Here is a 26,337-nt window from a genome sequence, read left to right on the forward strand (position 1 = left end):
ACATTAAACACCGGCGAACATTGTTTGAAATTGTTTCCGTCGCCGGAGCCCTCCCCTCGATACCGCAACCCCTTCAGTCGGCGACCCTCCCCTCTGGGCGAAAACCCGTCCCCTCGGTCCCGACCGACTGGATAGTGTTAATCACGCAAACGCGGGATGTCGGCCAAGTTCGGCTCGTGAAAATACAGTTTGTTTCACGTAACGTAAACGCTCACACATACAGACACAAACGCACTAACACACTGCCACAGCAAGACACACATACATTCGGCTTTTGTCGGGCATCCGAGAAGCCGCGCTTTGCCGATTCGCCGGCACGTCAACCACGATATAACACACACAAAAAAAAAAAAAAAAAAACCGCATCCCGCTGAATTGTATAGTGATTTTCCGTTTAAATAATAATACAATTTTTTTCTCTCTCGCTTTCTGTTTTTTTTTTTTTTGCATAAATATAATAATAAAAGAAAAATGACCCCTCCGGTAATCGTTGCCGTCGAGAGGAAACGGACATCCGGGAAATTCGTACCGAGCGGTCACAGAAATCAACGTTAATACGGTATATACAGTACTGTCCAATTTGTCTGAGAATAAGACCGCGGGAGAGCCCAAATCAATTACACCATGTACGGTTTTACAGCCTACAAACTGCATACGGTCACGCCGAATCCATGTGAGTAACCAAATTCAGTTATGAATAAAAAAAATATGAGACTAACAAACCAATAGACTTGTAACTTTACATTTGATTCCGATGTACATTTATTAACTGTATTTACTGTTAAACAACCATAATTATTATGGTTAATATATATATATACACAGTACATATTTTAAAGTTGAAATAACTAAATAAATAGTTAGGCCAACTAAATGTTTAGTTGACCGAATCATTAGTTCAATCTGTTTAGTCGACTTAACTGTTTTTTATTTAGTTATTCCAACTATAAATGTTAACTATAATAACAGACATTACCGTTACCGTTTATCCATTACCGTCGGTCATACTACATATTTTGCGAATATTTCGCATTTGCACCATACATTTATTATTGCATTTTTTATTGTTATTATTAAAACGGTTATTGCGGTACTTACTTTGTAATTTGTTTGCAATAAACTTGTAAGTAATTTTAAACTGAGTTGTGAATTTAGGTCATAACTACTTTTTTAACTTTTATGTAACAAAAAAGTTTATAAAAAATAAGCATTATAGTTTTATAATGGTTGATGCATCACTTCTTATTTTTCCAAAACAACATGCGAGTTGTAACGATAATTTTTCGTTTTTATTATATTCCTATTTACCAGCCCTCGAAAGTTTCTAAATTATATAATTTTTGCTAAAGAAAATAACAGGTATAATAACGATCACTTTTAAATACATTTGTACGAATATAGTAATGATCAATTGCACTTTACAAATTTAAAATATTGAGCTAAATCTTTTTGTTAAATAAATATACAATTTCGTTTGGGATGCTTAACCTCTAAAATTACAAAATTAGACAACCAACCTTATAAAGAACTCTGTTTTGAACGAGTTTAAGTACTGTCCTTAACAGATGCTCTATGATAGATGCCACTTAGTACTTTTATAACTTTTGAACCACTCTAAAAATTGATAACAGTATTTTTGAAAATCACAATTGTATATAAAAAAAATTAAAAACTCGTTTTTAAGAATATTTTGTGTAATAATAATAGTATAGTTTTTTTCAATGTAGTGTCCCAATATTCTATAATCGTAGTGTATTACATTTGTTTTGTGGTTAGTAATGAAAAACGACATGTAGCAGATAGTTTATTAAAATTGATGAAATACTGATTGCTTATGTTAGGGTCGAACAAAATTTATTTTCAAATCAGGTACTGGTTTGAAATTGATCTCAGTTTAACCAAGCGGAAGCTTAAGACTTAAATTAAATTACTGAGTTCAACTAAGGAACGGAGTTAACGAAGTATAATAAAGCAAACTTGATTTTAGACAGGTAATTAATCAAGTAAACTCCAGTAAAAACTAACTAGCTGGTAAAACACTGATTGTGACTAGGTAATGTAATTGGGACATTTAAACAAATATTTTATATTATAACAAATAATTAATCACAAAAAAAAAAAATAATAAAAGCCAGTACAGTAGGGTCGGGGCATAGTGGGGACGGAGGGGTCACAGGTCAACAGATTTTATTATAACTGAAAGTGATAAAATTACTTTTAAATAAACGCTTCGATGCGAATCTGTGAACAGTATGTTTCAAACCAGTTATAGCGAAGATATCGTGGGACCAGCAATAATGTACTTAAAATTTAATATTTAGTCTTTTGCAGGGTGGATACGATAAGGGTTGATCGTCTGTCTATAAAAATGTACTGTCATAGTTACCCATACATCGTAATTAACAATATAATGAAAATATTTTCATTACTTGTTGACTGTTGATTCACTCACACATAGCAACCTAGAAACTGACTACGGCCAAAGTGTAAATTTACCCTATTTTTGGGGTTTTTCCTTAAAAAAAAAAAAATTTTACTACAGATTTTTGAGAAAATTGTATATGTTATAGTTTCATTTTAGATCTACCTTCGGTCTAATTGTTAGATCTAAATCTCAAAAACTGCTTGAAAAAGTGAAATAAAGAAAAAAATTCTATCCCTTCCAGGGGAAAGGGTTTATGATATTTTTTTGGTTTGTTAATGTTTATCGATAGTACTATGTTTAAAGAACAATTCATATAAATTTGGAACTTTTTCGACTATTTTTAAAAAAGTTATAGAGCATCGTATTTTTAAGTAGAAAAATGTATACATTTTTTAGGTGTTTTTCTCGATTTTGATCGGGAAGGGGTGACTTTTTAAAATTTTTAGCCCAATAAATTACCTTTCAGATATGATTTCTAATCTATAAAGTTGCTACACGAAGAAATCGGTTCAGCGGTTTACGAGATATCGTGGGTCCAGACACAAAAAATAAAAATAAAAACACATCATTGTAAAAACAATACTTTCTCAGCTCCATATCGAAGCTAAAAATATAGACCCTTCTAGAAATTAAAAAAAATACCTAAGGTTCAGTGTAAGGTAAGTATTTAAAAACAATTTCAATACCAAGTATTTTCGTGTTGATTTACAATCAGTTTGTTTTCTATATTGGAAAAATGGCTAAATACATAATTGCATTTAGTGCGATTAGATTAAGTTCATTGTACAGAGTAATTTTTTTGCGAAAAGTTGTTATAAACAATATTGTGGAAAAATGGGAATTAATGTTTTAGCACGATGAAATAATAGTATTAAAAAAATTGTAAACGTTCAAAGCTGGTTTGTATATTTATTAATTTATAATTGAAATTGTTCGTGTGCCCGGAAGTGAATAACCTGGTTTTTACAAAAGTCGACCTTTTAAACTTCTGTTGCTGAACTAATGGCCTTTTGAAAAAGTGCTTTTTCATGATTTGAACGTATAATTTTACGACTCGGTGGCCAACAAAATGTTACTGCTGCTCGGGGGTGTGTGTATGTGTGATAGAGGTTAAGTAAGATGAGTATGAACCGCAGTACTCATATCTAGTTTATATTATAGGGGTAGACAATCATTAAGGTCATCCATACACAGGTGTCGTGTTTCGAAAATGTTAAAGCCGCACAATGGCGAAAGATGTTCTCTTTGTTTCATTTGATAAACGTTTAACAATTACAGTCAAAGATGGGTTATTTGGTGTGCACAAGAGCGTAATACGTCAAGCCAAGGTATGCAAATAACATGCGTGACAGATGACATCTGTCATTTGGCAGGGCCACAATTATGTGAATATTTAAAAAAATATATTCTTGCTGTTGTTTTTGCACAATCTTTGTTGTTTTTGTTATGTTGTGAGCTCTTGTTTGCACAACAAATTACGTAATTGATAATGCGTAAGCCAATTAATCGACACGGGTTCATAAAAAATGCGTGAGGAAGACTTTGGGGACATTTTTGTCCATCTTGTAAAAATATCTATGAAAAATATAAGACCGCAGTATTTATTACTACATTTTTCTCACCTCTTCGTAAATAATGTAGAAGCAAAAAATAGCAACGGGAAATTAACAATTTTTTCAAAATCTAATAAAACAAACATTTTAATGAGCTTATAACCAAACTATAAGAGAAGAATAGAGGATCAATATTATTGTGTCAGTGGAGAACAATTCTCCGTCAAAGAATTTAATTATAGTTTTATAATCTTAATCTGTGGAACATTAAAACTTAAAATTAAAACAAACAACGTTTCATAAATTGAAATACAGATTCGTTCGATTATGTTTTTCAAGACGAGGAAAGATTGTTTAAAAAGATAATATTATTAAGCATTTCCCATTTGGAATAAATGTGGCTATATGAAATTTTTGCCAAATAACAGACAACAAAACAAAACAATTTACATAAGATACATATAAAATATATTGTAATTTATAAAATATTAATTTATATTATAGAATATGGATATTAACATATTGTAACAACATTAATTCTAAATTGAAACAAGAATAAAACAGCAAGTACATTCTGAACAATGACACGAAATTGCATAACCATTAAGTTAACACTAATAGTAAGGGTTCAGTGCATTTTTAATAGATTTTATATGAGATAATATAAAATAGGTAAGATAATGCATATAATATATGTGTTACCTATATTAATATACTATTTATATTGTTGAAATTTCGGTAATAAAAAATTTGCTTGATAAAAATTGAATAAATAATTTATACAATTATTTAGTTCCTAGTCAAAATCATATAAATCCCTGAAGTGAAACGAAATAGCAAGATTCATAATTTACTACTGATTTTCTTAAAATTAATTTTATTTACTATTTATGCCATATGCGCATCAAGTTACTTTTTTTTTTAATGTTTTTTCTTCGCCTTTAGTAAAGTTGTCAACTTTCTTTTAGTTGAAGTTTCTTTCGGTAGTTTCAGTTCTTGGGAAATATATACTTTTATATACATTAATAAGTCATCATTATTCGACATCAAGAATAATGCAGCTTGGTGGTACTTTTTTTGTTTTTCTACATACATAGTTTTACTTACTATAATATAAATTATAATGTATATAATATAATTTAAATATTTGTATTTTTTTATTTATTGAAGTGTTGTGCAATGTGATTGGTAAAATTAATATAAAATAAATCCATATCATACATACAATGTATGTGCATTATCATTTACCATAATATTAAAAACAGCCATATGCTAAAAAAAAAATAAAAAATTGTAAACAATGAATACAATCGTTATTAAATGGGCATGAAAATCTACTAAGCTGTTTTAATGTTACACTTTATAGATTACGCAGACTTCAAAGTCGAACGTTATGCATACAATTTATATAGGTTAAATATGTAGGTATGATATGTTTTATGGAAATAATAAAATATATAAACTGTCTTGTTAAATGTATGTACTCGACATCCCTTTAAATTTTAATTTACACCTTCGTTACTATTCTGTAATTTGATCATTTTTTGAAAACTAAATTTTTGTAAATTTATTCGTAATTTTTTTTAACAGAATTTTCGCTGAAATTTTAGTTATTGCTTGATAAAGGCAGAGTAGGTACATAAAATTGACATCTGAGGTTTAAAAAAGTTTAAGTTTTTTGCAGGCATGGAAGTATGGGTGGTATAATAGATGTTTTAGAGTTATCAGAACTATTGGCTATTGATTGCCAATAACGTAATTGACGCATTGATTTTATTTTTATACTTTCATATGTTTACAGAGTATTGTGGGCAGAACAACGCTTGTGTGAGAGGTCATTGATTGATTTGGTTTATTTTTCATTGACAAATGTTTATCTTAGGTTATTAATGAGTTTAAGACAAAAGGTTTTTAAAAACAATACAATACGTAGTTTTTGAGTATCTAAGTTTAGAATATTGTATTCACTAAACATAATGTAGTTGTCAAAAGCAAGAAAGAAAATCGATTCATAACCACCGCGGTTTCTAAAGCGTTGCGTTGTTGCGGTTTTCCATAGGAGGCAAGTGTAATTGGAGTTTAGACCAACTGGCTTTCTCGTGGGCATCCCAATAAAAAAAAAGGGATATATATATTGAAAAATAATATAATAGATTGATCGTTGCAGTAAATTATACAGACGGTTCACGGTCATTCGGGGGTCAAGGTTTTCCATTTAGAAACGGCAGCCGTTCAAAATTTCATTAGCCGGCAGCCGGCAGCCGCCAACACGTCCCGAAGCAATAGCAATAAACCCAAAAGAGTTTCGATACCTATAATACTGCCATTAGGTATAGTAATAATTCTATAATATAAAACAAAAAGGATATTGCCCGGGCACACTCAAGTAGCGGACAGGTTATCGACGTTTGACAAGTTACACAAGGTTAGGTGAATTATTATAAAATTTATTTTTTATTCGAAAATTAATTTCAGGCCGGATTTTTATTGTATTAGTTGATTTGATGAACGCACCAAGAATAAATAATGCCTTTCAGCCCGTATGCAAAAATTCCGGAATTGTTACAGCTACGTTATGATTTTGATTTATGCTCTATTTAATATTGTGGACTCCCCTTTTAGGGGTTGTATAGTATACGTCGTGTAGTAATGTTATATATTGACCATGTGCTGTAAACCGTCGTCATCGCTTGTCGAAGCGAATACTCGCATCGAAACACAATCGAAAATGGGTATACATTATACGTTATATACATACAATACAATACAAACCCTATTATATGTATTGCAGACAGTATCGACATCATTTTAGCTACGGTTTATTAATGTGTTTCAGGTCGTTCAACGTCCGACACCGGGAGACGGACATCTACGACTGTTCATTTTAATCCGAAAATCCCATTTAACGGTGCGGTCGACCACGCTCACAGGTCTAAAGATGTGAGTACCTATTTATTATTATAACATTATCATCTATTCTCGTATTAAATGAAGTCTCAATCACATGATTCATTATAACCAACAGGACTTCTGACCTGAAAAAACTACCATCCCAAGTAATTTGATCATCTCATCCTATATTTTAAATAATCTTGAAGTTGGCTCCCAAGTTGATGCTGTACTTACAGACTTTAAGAAAGGGACTTTTAATGCGATTGACCTTGGTCCTCTTATAAATGTTCTAGACAATCTTGGTATTGGCAACCCTCTTTGTTCCTGTCTAACAAATGGATGTTTCCTATCTTAACTCAAAAAGAACAATTTGTCTTTATCAACAGTATACTCTCCGATCTAACTATCATACTCTCTGGCGTTCTCCAAAATGAGCAACTTAGGCTGCTTCTTTTCATCATAAATATGAACTCTTTAAATGTCTCTCTTCTGCTAAGTATTTTTACAAGCCGATGACATCAAAATATTTCTCTAATTAAATTCTCTATCTGACTACTTATTTCTCCTACAATCTGGCTTTGATTCCTTCTGTGGCTGGGTAAAACAGTTTAATCTTAATGTTAATTCGGGAAAGGTCACGTCATGTCTTTCTCCAGAAGTCGTTAGTCTATTGCTTATTCATATTCACTTAATGGATCCCTTGACGATTGTGTACCTTTAATTATATACTTAGGTATGTATCTCACGCTCTTTCTCTCTTCAGATCATCATATCAATGTCACGATCGACAGAGCCTTTGAAGTCTTAGGGTTCATCATAAGTAACACCACCAATTATTCTTCTAGCTAATGTCTCCGTAGGTATTCTTTATTTCTTCCTAGTCCGTTCTATTCTAAATATGGGATAGTAATCTGACATCCATACTAGGCGCGTGATCAGCTGTACATCGAATGAGTGCAAAATAAGTCGTTTTTCTTTGCTGCCTTTGTACTGACCAACTGTCCTTGAAACATACTTTAGTCTCCCACCGCGTTAAGGCTGAACACTCTTTCATCTCCTCTCTACTGAACGGCTCTCTTGATGCACCCAACTATCTTTTCGTGTTCCCTCCCAGTGTATAAGAAACCATTCTCTGTTTCATTTGCAATACCATCATTTGTACGGCGTTATTATTACATAAATATTTACGTTTATGCAGCTTAATCCGATCATACTTTACTCATCTGTTGTCGTGTTATTACTATTTTAGTTAGAAGTAAATATACTTTCTGTATTAAAGTCAATGCCTTTCACGGCGTATATAAAATAAAATAAATAACATCATATAATGTAATATTGTATTATAATATATCAGTCACAGCCATCTCACAATACTAGGTTCTTATTACCCATCGCGCAAAATGTCGTTACTCAAAATTTCTCAAAAATTAATAAAAAAAAAAACAATAACATTTAGGTTAACGCTGTCTCTTTCTGATAAACAGGTGATGAGGGTACGCTTAAGTAAACTTAAACTTACCACATTTAAAACTTTCAAATAAATATACTCTTCCGCTGTATAGGAAAAGCTTGAAATTAAATTAAAAAAATTTTTTGCGGAAAAACTATAATTGACATAGCTATTACTTAATTAAATTATAAAGATAACTTCATATTTAAAACACTTTTTTCCCTAATCAAATTCATCTAAAGAATAATTTTTAAAGGTATTAAATGAAGCATGTTCCGTGACATCTCATGTATCTAAAATATAATTTAATCAAACACATTTTTTACTGTTCAAATTTCTAACAAAAAGAAAATATTAAAAGATAAAATTACTTAATTCTATGGGAACCATGACAGTTTTAGTTATACTGTATAAAATGTTCATTGTACAAATTTTGAAATTGTTTCTCACTTAAATCTAAAATAAATAGTCTTATAGCTAAAGTTATCGCTGCTAGATAAGTTTACCGTATCTAACCTACGCCCACATAAAGATCTATCCATCTACATTTTGTCTTTGTTGATATAATCGTTTTGCTATTCCATAACATAGCAATTGAAAAGTTTTGAAATAAACTTAAGCAATTATAATAATTGAATTTATAGTACGATGTACTATAAAGTTAATATAATTGTAATGTAGAAATAAATAACATTTTTCCAATAATATTAATCAAATAATTATATAAATGTTTCACACACCAATAAACGATTTAGTTAAAAACTCAATAAATACTTTTGACTTTAACTGCAGATTATAGGGTCTTCTAGAATTTCTAGTCTTGATGAGTACCTAATAAATCACGGTATCGGGGTTTACGGCATTGGATAATTAAAAAAAAAACTAAACTTAAAAAGGTAGAAAAGATTTAAAACGATAGTCTGAAATCTAATAAAATACCAACTTGAAAAAATTGTACAATTGATTTCATTAATTTAAACAGAATGTGACTTGACATTTAAACTAAAAGATGACGCGATATTGTCATATATCGATATATGTGTAACCCTATATATAGGTTTAATGCATTTAATAATATAACATCGTTTTGCGTCTTTGGCAGTATAATATAATATTAGTCATAAAACAGAATTAGACTAAATTCTTTAGCCTTTGTTTAAAAATTAAACGATGTACATTATTTTTAGATACTTAAGTAAAGAAATTGAAATTAGTTTTAAAAAAACGGGTTTCTAAAACGAATAAATAATTCAAAACTATATTTGTAAAAAGGTGTTGTTATTTATTAATTACCTTTTGTAACTTTACAGTTAACAAAAAAAATTGTATTTTAGGTGCTGTGCCATTGTTAACAAATAAATACACATTTACTAAAATACGTGTACTGTTACATTTGTTGTTTCAAGAAGATGTGGATATTATAGGGAGTCTTTACATGCGTCTGTCGCCCACGTAAAAAAGTTTGGACACAGTGAAATGACAAAAGAATAATACACATCACAATAGTATATTATTTCATTAACACTGGCGCGTCACGAAGAGAAGTTTTACTTTTGTTGTTTCCAAACTGTGGTACTACAACAAGTCTTTGTAATATTATGTACGTACAGTGAGCTCAAGAAGTAGCACAAATAAGAAAATATTTCTAAGCAAAATGGGTTAGGATATTTATTTATTTTATATATGTGTACATATTAAGATGACGTTAAATAATTGTATTTTCGTTATTTTAGACTATTTATGTATAACCTAAGTGCAGAATATATTTTATTGTAATTTTCTATTATTTTCGGACATTTAAAATAATACAACTAATTACTTCATCCCGTTTTGCTTGTCAGTTAGGAAAACCAACGTCCAACTGAATTCATCAAATGTGATGCGAAAAGCAAAATGGGGTCATCACTTGTCTGTGTTTACCAAAATTGAGTTAGTGCTATTTTCTGAATCTTGAATGATTTTTTAACAATTTGACTTCTGGTAGCTTTTGTCTGACATTTGTAGCTAAAACATGACAGGTTATTGCACTTTAAAGTTTGCGACTTTGTAGTCGACCGACAAGGGACCGCCTTTTCCCGAGACCGGGAAAAAATCTCATACTTTTTTGGGCTATTAAAGAATTAGATTCGATGTTTTGACTTATACCCTAATATTAGAGTCTCCAAAAAATGCAATTATTGAGTATTGATACTTAGTAAGAAATCGTTACCTTTGATTTTAATCAATGTTTCGACGTTTTTCTTGAAATCAACTGTCAAAGAGTTTCTTTTTGACATGGATATGTTTTATGACTGTGGGTCATTCTAAAAGTTTGTCCGTCACGTTTTGAGCGACATGTTAAGTGTCACAGAGGAAGATTATGGAGGGAGTATGGAGGAGTATGGAGAATGATTATGGAGGAATTATGAAGGAGGAATATTGAGGTGAATTAAGAGAGAATAGATTGAGATTAGTATTAGATATTAGAGATACTAGATTGCAGGACATATCCATGTATTGATGTATTTGCAAGAAGTGTGGATACTCTTTATTTATAAAAATACTTTCGAATATTTGATTTCCGCATCACAAAATATGTCCCCAATATCCATGTATGCATTACCATTAATAGTCAATATTAATTAATCATTGCACTTTTATAATATTATGCTTCATCGATTTTTGGTATTATCTGAGGATGATCATGCGGTCGATGTATATAACATAAGCCTAATTATTATTTATGTTTTAGCCAAAACTGATTAAACTGATTCTACTTGGAATTTAAATTGATTTTTCCATCGTTGAACTTTGTTGTATTTTTTTTTTTTAGAAAAACAAAATACATACCTACCTAGTGATAGACAAATTTAACATACTATAGAATTTAGGTAGGTATTTACTACTCAGAGAGTACTCTGTATTCGCTTAACGACACGGCATATGTAAATTGATGTGTGTTATTCGAGTTAAATTCTTTAGAAAACCGACAATACACACAACCAACGTATTCAATAGGCATACGGTACCTTTATATGTATACAATTTCGTAGTAACACATACAATTTCAATATGTTATTAATCATTTATTTTTCTGATACATTATACTAATAACGCGTGCCACAAATTTCCTTTCAATTCTGCCTTAGAGAAATCCATTTATGCGATTTGGTCGTTTTAAAATGAGGACTATAAGGAAATATATTATACAGAATCGAGTGTGGGTAATGTTTGACAAAATAAAAAAACAAAAACCAACAACGAAAATGTTCTTCTCGTTTTATTATTATTATTTGTTTTATTCGTAATACTGTTTGTGTCGTCTCGTCATATTATGATATGATATTATGGTAGGATTGAAGTAGCATTTTTTTTACATCTGTTTTTCTTTACACGCTAGTATAATAATATGTATGTGGGCGTTTTATTTGCAACGGCGGCCTTTGGGGAAAAAAATTAGTTCGGCACGGTCTACTGCAGGACGGATGAAAATGTCAAATTACACTGTGCACCACTCCCTGTACCCTATACCAGCACAACAATGGTCTGCGCGTTTACGTGCCCTTTGGGTATCCTCGGCGTTGTTGTTTTCGCGTCCGCCGCCGTTCTTCGGATTTATCATCGAGTAAACACCGCGTGTCCTCCAGGAACTATTCCCCCAGGTCGGGTAAAAAATTATCCTGCTTCGCCGACCTCTTGTATAAAAAACAACGAATTTCATTTCGGATCAACTCGTCCGCTCTATCGGTTTCTTCCTCCGGCTATTTACACTGTACATTTATATTGACATCGCTATACTGCAGGGCGACAATGCGGGTTGTATATATAAAAAGAAACTACCCCGAAGATGTTATCGCAATTGACCCGGAGAGTAATTTTTTTTTTTTGTATTCAACCAATCGTACGAAAGCAACCTAAACTTTATTCGTAACACTAACGTGTCCACAGTATCTGTATACATCTTGTGGTTTACATATTTATTATATATTAATATTTGTTAGTGTCGTGTATACAACACAAATTCAGGGGACGGTAATTAATTATGATTACCGTGAAATCCCGTAATATTAATGTTAAAGGTTGCCGTTTAGGTTGATGAGAACAAATTATACGGTCGTCAGAAGTTGTACTTTGTCGACTCTCGCTTGATCCCTTCGGTAAGTATACTGTACCCGGGATAAAAATAACATTTCAGCATGACTAATAGTACTTTGAGAAAACTTTGATTCGAGATAGTTGTGTAATTTTTTTTAGAGAAAACCGACAAATCAAACTGAAATTAATGTTCCCTTATTAGTTTTTTTCCGATATCGGTTTATCCTACCCCTGCCAATAACGCGTTGTATTATTTTTATATTCATTTTATTCAAACAATTAAGGTTGTTTAAAATTAACGTGTTGGAAAGGACAAATAATCTAGAGAATACTGTTTACCCGTATACTTGATTTATTATTCAATTATCCGCTTGAATTACTCTGTCACAATGCAGACTATGAGTTACTGCTGCTTTAATCTTTATTCGGGATAAATGCAAATAATTGCGTTTCGTAAATCCTTATTCGAAGAAGAATCACGCCTCAATAATACACGAGTATGCAAACAAATTATGACGCTTAAAATTACAAGCTACGTTAAATTTAATACTATAACATTATCACATTTGTAAAATGATAAAGTGAAACCAAGAGAATATTAATTATTATCATATTGACTTCATATAATTTTACATGCTTATTCCATTAATTATTTAATATAAAATGTATTTAATTTCTTAATTTTTATTCTTTATTGTGTTGTGACATCGTCGTATACCCACGAAAATTTTTTCAATGCAAATTTAAGATTATTATGCTGGAAAAGAGTGATTTCATTTTTTTTAAATTAAATTATTCGTGTTTGAAATTTGTATTATTAAAAAAACACCTAATGCAATAAACATGTTAAAAGTACTACTACTCTTAGTTTCATGTTTTCAAAAAAATAATTTAAAGTTTAATACGACTTAATTTTTTAGTTTTGTACTAAAAATGTAAGTTGAAAGTATTTTCAAAGAGCACATTATTATTTCTAGACATTTTTTTGTTAAAAGAAATGTATCTAATAAAATGTGTTAATATTTTATGTATTAGTAGCTGTGGCCTGAATTTATCTTGCGCTGAGTTTTTTTAACGATTATGAGGAATATTTTTTTTTTTTTTTTTTAACATTTTATTGGTAAAACAAACAGTCTGTAATTATTATATTACAATAAGTCCGTAAGCGAAAATAATACAATGACTTGGATACACATGAATAAAAGCAGCCGCCCAATGGCGGCACTCTTTAACTTGAGTGGTTTAGGTATTTAATTGGATTGACTTGGGATTTTAATTTACATTTAAATCTCTACACCATTTCCTCTTTAGCCTACGAGGTGGGTTGCCTGGGATGGTATCGGAATTGAGGGCGGATATTAAAGTATGAGGAATATACATTTTTATATTACATTCTCAGTTTTGCGTTGAATTTAAAAATATTAATAGTATTTAAATTAAATAATTATCATACTTAAGAAAAAAACTTATCAAAGCAATGTTTTTCTGAATATCAAAAAAATAGTAATGAATATTCATCCAAATTATAATTTTTGAAACATATTCACACTTTTGTGTACTAATTAATGCGTGGAACACATTTTCATATTAATAGTTATCGCATATTTATCACAGGACCACTTGATGTGCAAAGTGCTTTGGTCCTCTGATTTGCATTTCATAATTAATTTATAATCAAGCTTCCAGTACACGGGGACTCAATATTACTACCTGTATAAATCAACCCAGTTATTAAATTATACTAAGTGTGGAGGTAAGTAAAAAATAAATTACAATCAACAGATGCAGCAATATTGTTTTCAAAAAAATACATCACAGGTAACAATAAACTATTTATAGTAAAAAAAAATCATCATTTTTTTTTTTAGGTAAACCGAATTTTCCTTGTTGACCATTAAAGCGTGGGTCGTACTTAGAAATTCGACATGTTTTTAACCGCCGACCTTCAGCAACAAAGTTTTTACTATGGCTGAAAGCTGTCGCTGTCATAGTGATGTGTCCGTTGTGCCGAAATGTTCATTATCCCTATTACGCGCTCGACGACCTCCCCCTTACTTTTTCGTTATATAGACTTCCTTTTCCCCCTCCATGACCTATTCGTTATAGCTATAAATCGATTCGAGTCAATCGTGATTGACCTATAAGCCTTGAATAAAGTTGCGTCGACAACGCCGCCGTCGCCAATGTTGGGTTAGAACTTAGAACACTTTAACGGTCCTAGTTAACGCACATTCGTTTGGAATAAAACATGTTTAAACTAAACATGTCTTGTTAAACCATTGTTTATTTTTCTAATAACAAGAAAAAAAATGAAACAATAATAAATCATTTAATATAAATCACGGTCATAAATTTGAATTAATAATAATAATGACGAAATGAGTCAGAAATTATAATTTAGTACACGAAGTCGCAATTTGAGCCCTGGTTGCCCTGCGTGAATGTTACTAATTGGGGGGCGTCAGGTATCTGAAGCAAAACAGCCACGATTAGCTTAAGTATCCATCGTGAATGTCACTGCTACAAATCTTAGAAAATTTCAAAAGACGAAAGAACTTTAGTCATAAAAACCATTCTTGAGCCTTCAGAGTCTGAAGAAATGCGATAAGGGGCCTTATTCACAACACCTTTTTTTAACAATACGACCCACGACAGAAAAGGTCTCTTTTTGCGTGTACTAAAGCAATAAATTGTTTCATCATATACAAATACTTTAGTACATTAATCGGTGGATAATTGTTCAAAGTTAGCGTTTTGTCTAAGTAAATTTTTCAGTTTATGCAAATAAGTTAAATATTTATTTAAAGTTGAAATCTTCTAAAAAAAACTAAAACTATAATTTTAAAAACATTATATTGTACTCTTTATAAATTAGTAAATATGTGTATACTATTTTATAAATAGGTAATACATACCAAAATCGTAAATTTAAATTTGAGATTTCCTTTAAAATTGATAATTTAAGAGTTGGATTTTAATTACAAAATAATAAAACACAAACTTTTTTTTTTTAATACCTCTTGGTTATAATTTTTATAATCACATATAAACATACACAATTGAAACATTACAAGACTAGTATTCGGACTAGATGTGTTTTATTATTTGGCAGTGTATAAAGATTTTTATAACTCTCCTTCTTTGTGTCGTGTACGTGCCTCTCAACACCCACGTGGTGTCGAACATAAAACCATAATCGCCGGTTCAAAAAAAAAAGAAACTGAACCCCGAGTAATCAATATATTGTTATGTCAAGATACGTCATAATAACACGTCATGTAGGATAATGCATACCATATTATAACAGTATTATCTATTGAGATAATAAAACGATCGTACAGTACATTTTATGAATTTTTAAATAGTTATTATATTGAGGTAATAATACAACTACATAGTATTACCTCTAGAATATATCATAACTATATTACATGACAACATAATTTTGGGTCATTCTTTCGATGACGATATTAGGGAATCCGGAATATTAACTTGAACTAATACTTTCTAGAAGTTATATTATGTATTCTATAACAACTAAAATAACTATTCATTAGGTGGGTCACCATTAAACTTACCAACTGAGCGAGGTAAGTCCAGGCCGCTCACCGCGATAATCATTCAAGCTAGAATAGTTTTCTGATATTATTATTGACAACCTGTTTTTAATTATTGACGTTTTTGCTATAAACATTAGCAAAAGTTAAGTCGAGTGGACTACCAAGGTACACAATTATTTCCATTTACATTCTGCATCACTGAACCGTATAATTCTTCCCGACTGTTAATGACGTGTACCTACTTATTTAAATGGGATTAATCTTGAATTAAAATTATTCAAAACTGATTAACTTTCAGACAAAATGTTTAGGGTTTACATCGTTTTAATAAGCGAAAGCACAAGTTAATATACATTTTAGAAAATTTGCCCTAATTTTATAAACCCAATTCTGGAGATGATATCATGTTTATTATATAGTATAATGCGAAAGTTGTGACATGCGAAACGATATCGTTTGGTTTTATTAAAAACACAATTATTTCCACTAAAAGTGTAACACATTTATTATTAGTTCCAGGCACCAAATGTTATTAGTTGCATGTTAACAACAGCTGCAACGAGTTAAGCGTTTTAACTATAATTATACTTATAGACAATAGTAGTACGCGTATAATTTATTCTTGTGAACTTCAAATAGGTACTTTACTTATCGTTTCAGATAATATTATCATATTTGTCGGAATAAATACTGTAGAAATGTTTTTACTAAAAAATAATATTATTTTATTGAAACGAAAAACAAAACTGAGACAACATTTGTATTTACAGCGCGTAGAATTTGTTTTATGGCTAACAATATTGTAGTGAAGGGTACCTACGCGTTGCGGGTTCAATTCGGACCGTACGGTTAAAAATTGGCTATGCAAATTATGATGAAGGTGTGCAGATGTACAAATGTGCGTGTGTGTATATGGACATGGCGCCCACAACTGTCACGGTTTACCGCTGTGGGAAAAAGGAAGAGCAGTCGGGATTAGCGTTGAAAAGTTACCGCATTCGTCGGATATCGAGTATGGCCATCATGGTTTTTGCGGCTGTCGAGAAAAGTGCCAATATTGTATACGAATAGATTCTCCTTCTGTGTACACTCTATATAGCACTGTCTGGGTCGAACGGAACAGATAAAAGGGATGAGCAATACGAATGAAAAGCAGCCGAGACTTACATTTTATAATGTTTCTCGTACACGAACGTTGTGAAAGTTTCAAAAGCAACGCGCGTCGATTCACATATTAAATTGCTGTACAAAACGTGTAACGCCTAGAATCGCGTTTTCCGGTTAATGCAATACACAACACTAACCACATCATAATTATTATGATTATACTAAAGGTAATATTATTTGCATCCGGAATCGTTCATTATGCGTACAGCGGGATAGTGATTTAACGGGTGGGCGTTTGCCGTGAGCGAATATCTGACATTGTTTAGGGGTTGCTCAGTTGCTGCGCGTGTGGCCGTTGATTTTAAATGATGGTTATCTTCCAACGCGACTCTCTCCCGTTTAACTGGATTACCGAACACCGGACATTAATGGTGTTTCGCGTGGCATCCACGTTTATTATTTTCAATTATTCGTGATAAATCCGCCAAACAACCGTGTAAGCCGCTTCGCCCAGTGGTTCTTCTCCTCCTTGTCGTGTCTGATGCATACTAATAAGTTAAATCATATTTTAGAATATCTAAAATATCGTTATTGTGACATTATGCGCTCTCTCTACACAAATATACATATCGAGTTTGTTCACGTGTGCGTGTGTTGGTGTTGATGTAGTGTGTACACTACAATCTACATACATTTTTAATGAAAAATTATCGATTTCCATTTTGCAGACCATCAAATCGGCGGCCTTGACTGCGGCATCGACATGTCATCGTCGCAGTGGACAAAAACACGTGGCGGCCGTCTACGAAAAAGCTTATCCGCGTGGGTCATTTCCAAATGACTGCATCGGCGACGACCTTGAAGATTACTTAAGCCACAGGTTAGAGTATTTTATTGCATTCTTCACTACGGTAGTGTTTGATTTTCGCCACATAATATCCACCGAAATCAAGATAAAAAAAAATCTATTACGAATAGTCGTCGAGCCACCTCGAAATGTGTACACAATTTTCCGCACGTTCCATATTTAATTTAGATTATTTGCTCTATGAGCACAACTAATATTATTGTCATGACGCGAAATCTGCGCTAATTTTTTTCACGTTTTAGACCAGAAAGCCAGACAAAATGTATCGACTACTTAGTGTGGTCCGATTTCAATTCTGTGAGTTCTTTGGCAACTTTACTAGGTTATGTAGGAAACAGATTTTGGATTTTTTCCTTTTTTTATGTAAAAGAAAAATGTTTTTAATTTTGAAAAAAATGCAAGTTTAATTTATTTAATTACAAGAAACTGAAATTTTTAAATGAAAATTTGCTTCCTGCATTACATAGTTAAATAGCCAAAGAACTCGAATCTCTTTACAGAACTGAAATTGAACCGTCCTATGTAGTCGAACTTTTGTCTGGCTTTTTGTTCTAAAATAAACCAAAATGGCTTTTCCTCATAGAAAAAATGATTTAAATTAAAAATAATACCTTAAAGCTTATACAAATCAACCGGTTAATTAATTGGTACTCCGTATTGTCGAAATTTATTACAACCCCTTTTTTTCTTAAATATTGCCTATACAAAACTCCTTAAAAACAGACCGCATGCAATTCCCTTAAATTCAGATTTTTCATAATAATTATACTCGTTTTGAATCGCAGACGGCACCTTTTATATTGATACATCTTTACAGCGTATACGCGATTGCTGTACCTGGCAAATGTTCCTCTCTTTAACGCATTGCGCATAATATCATCTCGACAAAATCACAAACATTTATCCTAACTATTAGAATGTACCCTTTGATATGCGCGTACCGTCTCACCGCAATTTATTTCCCCCTCCCCTCTTACGTATAAACAACACCGGGCTAAGGGAGCCTGACCTCAACGTGTCAACCGACGCCACTGTCCAATGATAGTTATTAACATTTTAACTGGAAAAAGTTATTGTTCGCGCATCGATCATTAAGTATTCCGAGTACTAGCGCGCGTCCACCGGTCAAGGGCGACCGTCTAGGATGGGAGATTGAATTTTTGTTCTGTTTAGGCCGTCGTCACTGTTGTTGTTATTTCGTTCACGTCTGTTTGATTGCCAGTCGCCCTCATAATGTTACGAGGTACAGCGAAATCAATTTCCGCCCGCGCGCGATCTCGGCCGGCGGCGTCCGCGGTGTGGTGTCGCGTTGGAAAAAAGCTCGCACTAGGAAATTCGCCGCGGACACCGACCCGCCGCTCGTTTTTGTTATACTAATAACACGCGGTTCTCGAGCAATAACAGCCGGTACAACGGTACAACGACCCGGGGACACGTACAACGCAAAATCGTCGTACATTATTTACCGAATCCGAATCTCTTGTAACGTCGGTCGACCTTGGTAGAAGACGGCCTTGGCGGTACAGGTATAACAGTATGACGTGAGCAGCTTTCGGAAGTCTGAACGACGCGTCGTCGTCGACACAGGCCGAGACACGGTATGCCACCGCCAAGCGTGGCCGTACCGCTAACGCTTACAGATGTACGGCATACACAGATAAATATAATAATAACATACGTGTACAAACTACACATACTAACGACGTGTATTTATATACATATATGTTTTAACTATTATGGTCTCTCTTGTCACGCGGTAGAACGCGTCCGCGGCGCACGCGAGTGTATTATAATTAGACACTCACACACACGCTCAAGTGCACCCGTCGAACGCGCACCGTGTAAATCCTCATCCGTAACCCAACGCCCCCGGTTTATTGTTGTTGTTGTCGTTCAAATGTAATATTATTATTGTCATTAACCGTCCGTCGTCGGTTGTTCGAACAGGAGGTACTCGGCCGACGAATGTAGTTTGGACGCGGGACGCAAAAACACCATCACCCCCGGCACCACCGGCGGAACGGCGGCTGCTGTGACGTACGACTTGCCGCCGTACGACCAAAGACTGTCGGACACCATACGGGACGTCCACCGTAAGTTCCACGAAATCGGCATATACGAGACGGCCGTCATAGGGGGTAAGTGTTTTGATTATTATAATAATATTGTTTTATTGATTGGTCGGTCCTTCGACGAACCACCGTTATAACGCGGCGTCGCCGTAACGGTAAATCTGTATAAGCCACCCTTAGCGGTTAAGGGTTGATTGAATAAGCTTTAGTACCGAAATCGTTTGATATAAAAAACACTTGTAACAATTGCATGACATCAAATGTTGGAGCATAAGATCTGACATATATTTTTGAATGGTGCTTGTTACTATGTAACGTGCCATTTCCGACTTTTATTTCGTCACTTTAATAGGTGCCAATTCCGACGGTTTTTAACACGCCATAAAATGTTTATGAAAATTATAACTTTCATCACCGATATAATTACAAACAAATAGTAATCAAGTATGTAATACGTTAAAACAGTAAATTGCGTCGTTATTAATGTACCTACATGTATTAAAATACGTTTTACGATAAAAGCAAAAACATTTATTTTTTTATTTTATTTAAACACTGTTGTTGTTGAAAAGTTTTAGAATACCTAAAAGAGCGCCTCACCATTTTTTTCGTACAAAATATCAACAGAAGTAATTTTAGCAAGAAAGCAAGCATACACAATAATTAAACAACAAGATTTTATCAAAATGTTGACATAACCAATAGGCACATCCGAACACTGTTACGAACCTGTACCAAGTTTATCAACAATAGCCATTTAGCCCTTAACCTATTCATTTATTACATAAAACATCCATTTATAATTTAATACATTTTATTTTTACTGTGTGTTTGCTTGTTGCTGAATTATTCTTTTTTCCCTGTGAAATTTAAATTAATAAACAACAAATTGTTCATTAATATCGACCCATAATTTTCAATTACCCAAGTAGCCTATGGCTTATGATCACTTGCCGTCCTAGCCGGGGACTGCACTTATTTAATATTTTAGGGTCTAAGTACTTCTATATTGGTTTTGACTTTTGGGTAAGGCGGTGTATCGTTTAATTTGTAACCACAGTGATTTAGCATCCTAAAAAATTCTGCTACATTGTTTCTGTTGGTGCATTAGTGACTAGCACGTATACAAAATACGAAGTACAAATAGTTTTATTTTTACTATAGTTATTTTTATTTTTTATTTTTACCATTGTATATTTTAAAAGAATATTTTCCTAAAATTTCCCCCTACGTTGGTCTTATGTTACTTCAGATTATGAACGTATATACAATGTGTATTATTGTTTATAACCTTTTTTGGCGTTCTTCCATTTTGAGGTTTTTGTAGCCGCCACATCTAACCTGTTTTTAGTATTTATTAATACATAACCAAAATAGAATGTTTTTTTTACAACATTAAAATAAAAGTGCATATTTATTATGAAAAAAAAAATGATTTACTACGATCTAAAGTCTATAAATCAACACTACATAATAAAGTCAATGTACTGAGGTTCGGAATCAGCTTTGAAAAATTGTTATTAGTCTATCTGTAGTATTCGTTCCAAACTAAAATAATTTGTACTCAAATAAAACTTTTTTATTAAATGTAAAACTTTATTAAACATCTAGCTATGTCAAAAAAGTAATCGTTTTGTCACCACCTTAATTTTTAAATTAATTGTGCCCTAGAGGAAAAACTATCTATGTCCTAAGAATGGTTTATTAGGAAAAGTTTTGAACGGATCTCTTAACTTTAAGTGGGGTGGGAGGGTAGTGAACAAACCGGAACAATTTTTATTTGATTTTTTCAAATAACCTGTGATTGAAAAAATCTATTAAAAATGTATTTATTTAAACTGTTATTTAAATTATTTATTTTAATTATTGTATTCATTTTTATCACTTACGTTTTTCATAATTTGAAAATTTATTTGAAATTATTATTTGGAAGTTTGTATAAAAAAAAACGTGTTTACTATTTGAGTTTTAAATGAAGTACGTTTTTTTTTAAGTAATTATTTAAATTGTATTGTATTATATTAAATAAAAAAATATGTGAAGAATCGCCACATCTGGTAGTGACGTAGTAGGTACATTTGTCGTCCGATTTCTGATCGATAGACTATATTATAATGTATACACTGTCGCAGTTCACAGATATAATTCGTTAAATTCAGTTCAGCAGTTTAGAAGATGTAGCACAGACCAACAAAAATACTGAAGTTAAAAAAAGACACTGATATACCTTTACAAGCTTCGAATTACAGCTAACATAAGAATGTCGTACATTTCTGAATTCCTTCACACTAAGTAATTATAGCTTGTTAACACATAAAAATAAGCTATAATTTTAACTTAACGTTACCTCATTCCCCACTACATAAGGTAAGAATTTTGGAGTCATTTAATTTTTACATAATGTAAAATAAAAATTTTTTTAAACGAACAAAAATATATTTATCGCCGTTCATCTGTGTACGGTGTACTTATCTAAATTACTTAACGATAGGTAATAAGTACTACTGATGTAGTATGATAATGGTAGTATTAATCGGTCCTTTGTTGTTACTATATGATATAATTTTCTACTATGTTACATGGTATCGATCGATATGTATCTTATATACGACTACTTTATAAGTCGAATCGAATACAGTTTAGTCACAATTAGTTTTTATTAATTATTGAAAGAAAAAAAATAGTAATAAAACTAGGTCATTACACAATTAGTAGCCGTTACATTATTAACAGATAAATCAATAGACGTGGGAAAGAGCTTTTAATGTGTCATTTTAAATTAAAGCCCGGTCAGTCTATTTTATGTACGTTAGAAATTCAATATCCTATTGAATCGATACGTCTAATAGTATCCTGAATAGCGATGTAAATTTCTCCATTAGCAGTCGACATGTGACAACGGATATGCAATAGACTTATAAGTTATATATTATTTTAAAAACCAATCCGAACATTTTGCAAAATTGTACAGATATTATTAATCAAAAATATATTTACAGTTATTCTTATTTGATTTATAAGCTATAACACTTTGGAATATATTTTCTTTGCTTCAAAGCTTTCAGTATTCTCAAGTGTGTACTTTGATCTCGTTGGACGTTTCATCCCCTACGAAATCGGCTTCTTGGTTGCAAGCCAACAAGGATTTTCTATGGTATCAATAAAATCTTTATCCTTATGCGTTTAAAGCATTTGACATGTACGTGCCATTGTTAATTTGTTGAAGTATTCGCACAGTTAACATTTTTGCCTAAATAAGATTAATCTTTTATTGTACTAACAAAATGTAAATTGATACTTTTTATCAATAAGTGCGTTGTAGTTTATTTATCTATTGAAATGTTGTTAGTTTTTTGCTTAGTTCAGAGTGTTGGGCGGTAGACATGAAACAGAAAATGAGTGTAGCGGAGAGATCCAATATTAAGTGTATGAGTGGAGTGACGAGAAAAGATAGGATAAGGCGTGGCTTCGATAGCGGACAAATTGAGAGACAATAGACTAAGATGGTTTGGACATGTTATAAGGAAAGAGGAATCGGAAGTAGTAAGAAAGGTAATGAAAATAAATGTACAGGAGGAAAGAAGGAAAGAGAAAGACTGAAAAAGAGTTGGTTGGATGCGATTGAGAATGATGTAAGGACTGCTGGTGTATGCGAGAGTGATGGGGAAGATCAAGTCTAGTAGAACTTTAGAACAAGGGAGGCAGACTCCAAATAGTTGTGATGAAGACGAAGGAGTAGAAGAAGATTACATTTTAAATTATAAAATTACAGTAGTAAAATCGATTCTCGTTTGTCGAAACGTATGATAGTTAATTTCTGGTAGCTTTTGATCAATTTTACCATCGCTATGCTTGTGTAGAATATATTATGTATCCCTTCGCCTCTCATGAATCATGCTATGTTTATAATATCTATTCATACGTGTTTCTTGTTCACTTCTCCCGCATTTGTGTAACGGCTCTATTAGTGTTTCTATTATATTAATAGGAAATAGGAAGGGAATATAATATATTAATATGCTGACGTGTGACCTCCACATGACGTGGTATGTGCTGCACGTATTTTGTGAAAAGGCTTCCTTTACACCATATACTATACAGCCATACAGGCCTACGCGGGAGACCGTACAATATTTTGTGATTAGAAAAATATTGACTATTTGTTATGTTTCATTAGCGTGTGTTATTTTACACACGTTAATGAAACAAGTTATTAGGTTATTTTACCTATATAATGTCAAATAATTATTTTGTCATGTGTGTACATGGCAGGGTTGTGATTTAAATTTGAGTAATCCAATAGTTCGTAATTATATGTATATATAACCACAAGTTTTCTTCACTAATTTCTAATTGTATATTATAGACTTTTAAAGATTACTGATAACGCAAATGCTTGGAAGTTGAAACTATACTTTGGCTTTTTTTATTTTACAAAATAATATACTTATTAATTTCACTTATTTACTTTCGTTTAGAAGCTATAGATGTTTAAAATTTACCTTATAACATAATATTATTATAAAAGTATGCAGTGGGTGAAAAAAAACGACCAAGAAGAGAAGATGAATGAATAAAGTATAGTACCGCGCACCCGCTACGGGCGAACGAACACCTATTAGTTCTCAACTAAACTGATGAACTAGTCATGTCTAATAATATTGGTGCGAAGAGAAACCACCACGAAGGGCAGGGAAATGAGAAACGTTAGCAGCAACCGTTATACAGTTTCGTACATGCGCTTCAACTGTAATACGCGCAGCCATTAAACGTTCATAATTTCTAAACTAATTGCGAGCAACGCAAAACTTTTGCAGATTTGTAATCAGCGTAAAAAGAACTATTGATTACAAAATACAACATTTTTTCGATAGGTTTATACCAAAAAAGTGATATTTTTGGGTAAACGACTATGTTATTAGGTTGAAAATAAAATAACACAAATTCAGCTTACCATCGTAAAACTATTAATTTATTCATTTGTTCATAATATATAATTCATTAACGTAATCTGTGCAAAAGCCTCACATACGTAAATGAACACCATCCTCCGTCCTTGTCGTTAATTTAAACGAACTAACAGTGAGGGATTTAAACGAAGAATGTTGAGATGTTTCATTATTATGTAATATGTAATAGTAATTCTTAATTGTCACCGCGAGAATACAACAGAATAACAAATTAGTAAGTTCACATTATACCAACACATAAATCTATTCGTAGTATGTTGGTACGAAGCTCTTGCGTTTAATTAAAATTTTTCGAAACATTTCTCGGGCAAGAAAACATAATCGCACGAAGGAAGAAAACGGCTTCTCGGTTTTCATTCCTTATCATTGATTATTTAACGCAGATTCGTTTTTTATAAAATCTCTAATTGTACATTCCGGGCTTTATGCAGTTAAGGATAAATTAAATAAAGGTAATGACTGAACCTGATAGCAATATTAGTATACCTACTTACATTTTTATTTTTATGATAGTCATTTTGTTCTATTTTTTTTCAACCACTTAAAATTAATTTTCTTTGATTGCTTTGCGGTCGGGCGCAAGATGCGATTCTAATAGATAATTTCCTTTCTTTGGTCTACGGATAAAACCCCACATAATAGTTCCACGTGCGTAACACGATAGCTCCCTAATGGCATGTGGGAAACAGGATATTCGAGCCGTGGACTAATATAGATAACCAGTGGCTACTATATGGTGAAATAACATCCTGTGCCGCGGACGGTCTGAGTATCTGCACAGAGCATATGCCACCATATCCTTTTAGGATTGTGTTTGGATGGTATTATCTTGCTTCTTGGTAAACTAAAACCGTAAAAGGCGTTATTACACGGTTTTAACTCTGCCGCCGAGCAATGTCGTCTCGAGTGTTATTTATCTGAGGCATCATCAGGACGTATACACAATATCATAAAATCATAAAATATTCGCATAATAATAAGTAGTGACTTGAGCTTCTGATGCACAAGGAACGCCCAGTAAGTATCGATTAACCTATTTTACCTATATCCCGGTATAGCCATAACCATTTTCTAGAAGACTTTCTTTTTTTCCTCCCAATTTCCATAAATCTACCTTAAAATATCGAACTTTTTTGTACAACGCATTTCCATTTCCTATTTCAACCAAACGCAGTAAGATATATATTACCATAGCTATAATATACCAAAATACTCGTACATCGAGAGCATATTTTTAAAACGGGTTTTCTATACTTACAGTTAAAAATATTATAATATTGTTTGCACTTTATTGGTAAATATTTTAAACGTTGAAACATGAATTGTTATAATGTTATCACCTGAATCTTACTATACTTGTCACCTA

The 26,337-nt window shown here is 32.2% G+C and overlaps 1 protein-coding gene across 1 annotated transcript in view; it reads left to right on the forward strand.

Annotated features, from left to right (window-relative positions):
* The first annotated feature begins 433 nt into the window (after positions 1-433).
* The window catches only part of LOC126840161 (photoreceptor ankyrin repeat protein-like), a 39,386-nt gene continuing 13,482 nt past the window's right edge, over positions 434-26,337 (forward strand). Inside the window, exons 1-4 of the mRNA XM_050575719.1 lie at positions 434-673; positions 6,815-6,918; positions 17,790-17,941; positions 19,877-20,067. Coding sequence (XP_050431676.1) covers positions 625-673; positions 6,815-6,918; positions 17,790-17,941; positions 19,877-20,067 — 496 coding nt within the window. The 5' untranslated portion in view covers positions 434-624. The remainder of the gene's footprint in view (positions 674-6,814; positions 6,919-17,789; positions 17,942-19,876; positions 20,068-26,337) is intronic.

This window comes from Adelges cooleyi, unplaced genomic scaffold (assembly GCF_023614345.1).
Source record: "Adelges cooleyi isolate 19-005CV unplaced genomic scaffold, UGA_ACOO_1.1 ACOO_flye_CR_arks_rails_tigmint_CR_PRNA_376, whole genome shotgun sequence".
Lineage (NCBI taxonomy): Eukaryota > Metazoa > Arthropoda > Insecta > Hemiptera > Adelgidae > Adelges > Adelges cooleyi.